The 4,559-nt window shown below is 41.3% G+C and overlaps 1 protein-coding gene across 4 annotated transcripts in view; it reads right to left on the reverse strand.

The window, feature by feature from the left end:
* Positions 1-296: 296 nt before the first annotated feature.
* Positions 297-4,559, reverse strand: part of RAB33B (RAB33B, member RAS oncogene family) — a 12,638-nt gene continuing 8,375 nt past the window's right edge. Inside the window, exons 3-4 of one of the 4 annotated variants that reach the window (XR_001482535.1) lie at positions 1,120-1,203; positions 324-398 (exon numbers count right to left, since the gene is read on the reverse strand). Coding sequence is in view for 2 of the 4 variants with exons in the window: in XM_015411615.1 (XP_015267101.1) it covers positions 312-398 (87 nt within the window). In the remaining 2 variants the exon portion in view is untranslated. Of the gene's footprint in view, positions 399-940; positions 1,204-4,559 lie in introns of those variants that run through there. The other 3 variants (XR_001482536.1, XM_015411615.1, XM_015411617.1) reach the window with 3 other exon arrangements.

The following is a 4,559-nucleotide window of genomic DNA, read 5'->3' on the forward strand; positions in this document are numbered from 1 at the left end:
ATTAGATTCTCTGGACTTCAGTGATGTTTGAAGAACTCAACATGGCAATGAAAGGGATTATTCATATTACTCTGCCACACACAACGCCTACTTAAGACTGGATTACATCCTGACGTCAAAGGCAACCCTTCCTCTCTGTAAATCATCTGAAATTGGCATTATTCGATGGTCTGACCATGCCCCAATCAACTGTACAATTAATCTAGGTAAAACATCTAAACAGAGATGTCAGTGGTTTTTTAATAAGGATTTATTGTGAGAAAAATCAGCATTACAGGAACTCTAGCACACGCTAATAGAATATTTTCAATTCAATCAGAACTGTGGGGTTCCAATTTCACAGTTTGGGAAGCCTCCAAAGCAGTGTTACGAAGAAAGTCTATAGCCTTGTCTGCAGTCTGTAGAAGAGAGAAAATGAAGAAAAAAACACAATTATTAGCATCTATAAATATAACATAAAAAGACTTGTAACAGCAAACTCTACAAAAGACTCTTGGACCTGAGGAAGCAATTAGAGCTCATGGAGACCAACCTCATAACACAGCTTAATTTAGCATATAAACAAAATTATTCAAGCAAGGGCCCTAAAAATCTTCAATACTTATCATGGAGACTGAAAAAGCAGAGATCAGATAGATGGATTAATAACATCAGAGACACAAAAGGCAACCTTCACTGTTCAACAGAGAAAATCCTTAAAACAATGGAGGCCTTCTACACTACGTTATATACTTCTACATCTCCCTCTCAGACGAAAATAGAGGACTTTCTAAAAACACAATCTTCGATCCGAACGATTACTGAAGAACACCAAATGCTCCTTGATTCACCTATAACCGCAGAAGAAATCGAGTCAGCAATTAAAGCTCTCAAAATCAACAAAGCTCCTGGCCCTGATGGGTTTCAACCTGAATACTATAAAGCCCTTGCATCAGTCATAACACAACCGCTAGTGAATACCTTCAATCAGGTATTAACAGAGGGACGACTGCTGGAATCCTGGATGGCTGCAAATGTGATCTTACTGCCAAAAAAGGATAAAGACACCACGGACCCTAGGGCTTATTGCCCAATATCCTTACTCAACACGGATTACAAATTGTATACCTCCATCCTTACCACCATCAGCCTTGGTTCCCCCCAGGCACAGATTCAGGAGATTTCCGGGATTGAATTGAAGCTGATCTATCACGTCTTCAGGATCTAGTTGAACAGGGACAAATACGAGACAAACTTTATTTTGAAGAACGGATTGGAACACAAATTCCCTGGTTCCACTATCTGCAATTGAAGAACTTGACGGAACGACTAGCTAAAGCAGATACCTTCTGGGAACAATTTGTGATGAATAAAATTTTTACTACGATGGATCGAATTCAGAACACCTCTACTAAGATCTACGACAAGTTTGTACTTACCTGCTACCTGGTGCTCTGTTTTATGGCGGAACAAGACCTGCTTCCATCCAAGCTAAGTTACCGCATTTGGATCCACTTTTGATCACACCCTTTGCCTTGTCTTTCTGTTGGGACCCCTTTTGGTGATCAGAGCTACAGATTCCTGATACCAATTAATTTTAGGTCTAAATCAGTCAAAAATAATACTTTTGTGGTTGATAAATGACTTGGTAAGAGGTATTATAGCTGCATTATACTTTCTGACTACATGGTTGTTGCTATTGAAAATTTGTTTGTGACTTATCTGTTAATATGAAATATGTATTTTTGACATTAATTATGCCCTGTTATTCTGATTCTTACTTTTGTTTCCAATAAAATCTTTAAAACTTAAAAAAAAAGTAAAGGTGCATCTCAGCCTGGTTTCCATCATTATTTTCTTTTTTTAACTCTGTAATTAAGAATGATATAACAATGTCTCTGGGTTCTTTTCTGTTTGTATTTCACGGTGAACAGAGGTGATAAGCTTTTATGATTATTGGAACCACATCCTCCTCCAGGTTCAATGTTGACAATCAATTTGCCATAAAAGCTTGCAAATCTGCTGCTTCTTCTAGATGCTCTGGGCATCCTTGAAATTTTATATTATTTTGTTGTGCTTCCATTTCCAGTGTGAGCAGTTTAATTTTTATTTGTTTTCAGTTTCCAATTGAGTGTTGTGGTTTTTGTCTTGAAGCGTTTCTGCCAACATCATGGCACATTCCGCTATTTTTTTAATTTCAGAAATGGAGGCTTTTATTTAATTGCTCTTGGATAGGTTCAAATAATACCCCCAGCTTGTGTAATAAACAATTTTCCATTTCAGTTAGGTCCATTTTAGTAAGAGATAAGCTCCTATCCAAATCTTCCATATGTTCTGCTGCCATTTTGTTTTCGCCACGGAGTTTGTCCTCTGTTTTCTTTATAGTCTTATTTTGCCCAAAGAAAGAGTTAACTTTGCGATTATTTACAACAGATGGTTTGGTGTTCACTGCAGCTTTATTTTCCTTATGATTTTTTCCGATGTAGCCTCATTAGTCACATTATTCTTTACAATCAAGAGTGAGGAAGAGGAGTGCTAAAGATTTAGACATCCATCTTGTTTGTGCAACACCCCCCCATTTAAACTATATTTTAAGAATAATTTAAACATTATAAGAGAAAACAGAATCAAGTCAAATCTCACCCACCCCTTTCCACTATAATGGTAGACCTGTCCTATGGAGAACAGGTCTACCCACCCCAGTCCACTATACTGGTAGACCTGTCCTCTGGAGAACAGGCCTACTCACCCCTTTCCACTATATTGGTAAACCTGGCCTCTGGAAAACAGGTCTACTCACTCCTCTCCACTATATTAGTAGACCTAGCCTCCAGAGAACAGCTCTACCTGCCACAGTCCACTATATTGGTAGACCTGGCCTCAGACCATCACCCTGTGCTGAGCCACAAAAAACATTCCAGCACGGGGTGGGGGGACTCTTGCAGTACACAGAGGAGGAACAGTAGAAAACAGCAAAAGTCCAGTAGCACCTTAAAGATGAACAAAATATGTGGCAGGGTATGAGTTTTCATGGGGCACTGCTCACTTCTTCAGAAACAATCACTGTCAGAACCCTGTCTAACCTAAAACAGGAAGTTGCTTAAATGTTATCAACCTGCCAAAACTGCTTATTAAAATATTTATATCCCACTTTTCCCCATGACTCAAGGCAGCTTACAAATCATACTGAAAAACATAATAGGAATGTACAAAAAAAATCTCCCCCCCCCGGCTCTATTGTAGCCTATGTGGACGATTACACTAAATGGGATGGGCCCCATAGGCTATAATAGAGAATCAATCTGAGGGTATCTGGGGGGGCTGTTTTTTGAGCTACAGGCACCAAATCTGCAGCATAGCTGCTGGCGTGTCTCCTCAAGAACCTCCCCAAGTTTCAAAAAGATTGGTCTAGGGGGTCCAATTCTATAGGCTCCAGAAGGAGGTGCCCATTGTTTCCAATGGACTGAAGCAGTATCTGTGGGCTGAAGCAGAAATTCCCTGAGCTGCATGTTAAAAGTTTGTGCGCCAGCACCCCCTGGCACAGCTTAGAGGGAACTATGGTGACAGGGTGGGACAGCTATAGATCTTCAGAAAAGATGATAAGAGGGGACTTCTGGTTTATGGCGGCGCGCTAGCAGTCTCACCTCCCAGACCTCCTGTGGGTGAAGCTACGCTCCAGCCGAAGCAGGGGGTGCACAGGCTCGCTTACCCCCCCAGGGGCCCAGCAAAGGGACTCTGGCCATGGAACTTACAAGAGGTTGCCTCTTTGAGGGCGAAATGCCGGAGAATTGAGGCACCTCTTCGTTCCGATGGTTCTCCGTGCTGTGAGACTAAATGGATTTAGTGACGCTGATCGGGGCAAGCGTGGGAGATCCAGCAGCAGAAATGAAAATTGAAAGCGAGGTCGAACGACCAATTATGAACGTGAGTCAGCTTTGAAGCGTTCTTCAAAGGGAAAAAGATAGCTCCCCACCCCACCCCACTGAACAGGAAAAAGGCGAGCATGGAAGGGACGCCTCCCATGCACATGAATTTTTGAGCGATTGAGAGGGGGAGCGAAAGAAAACGCAAAGGAAACTGCCTAGAAGTACTTACAAAAGCGAATCTAAGTGGTCAAGTGCACATTCAGAGACTTTTTTAAAAATTGCGAAAGTAAACAAGTGAAAAAGATGGCGGGGAAGAAGGACAGAGAAAAACTTTTGAAAGTGAAAGGGTCTGAGAGCCCGAAACCGGAAGCTACCAGCGAGGTGGCAAAGTCTATAGCGGAATATATGTGCCCTCTGCTGGAACAGCTGAATAACTTCAAGGAACAGATGTCTATAGTGACTCAAAGTATTACTGCACAGCAAACCCAGATAAACTATATGATACAAATAATGAATCAAGATACTGAGAAGGTAAAGGAAGTTGCTGCAACTACTCAGAAGGTGAAGAAAAAAGTACAAAAACTGGAAAGGAAACAAATCTCCATGGAAGATCAACTGCTGCAAGTGCAAATGGAAAAGGCCAACATGATTCTTCGCTTCCAGGGCATGTCAGAGAACAGGGGGGAGAATCTTAAAGAAGTGATGACGGAATTA

This window comes from Gekko japonicus, unplaced genomic scaffold, assembly GCF_001447785.1.
Source record: "Gekko japonicus isolate JY-2015 unplaced genomic scaffold, Gekko_japonicus_V1.1 scaffold11, whole genome shotgun sequence".
NCBI classification, from domain to species: domain Eukaryota; kingdom Metazoa; phylum Chordata; class Lepidosauria; order Squamata; family Gekkonidae; genus Gekko; species Gekko japonicus.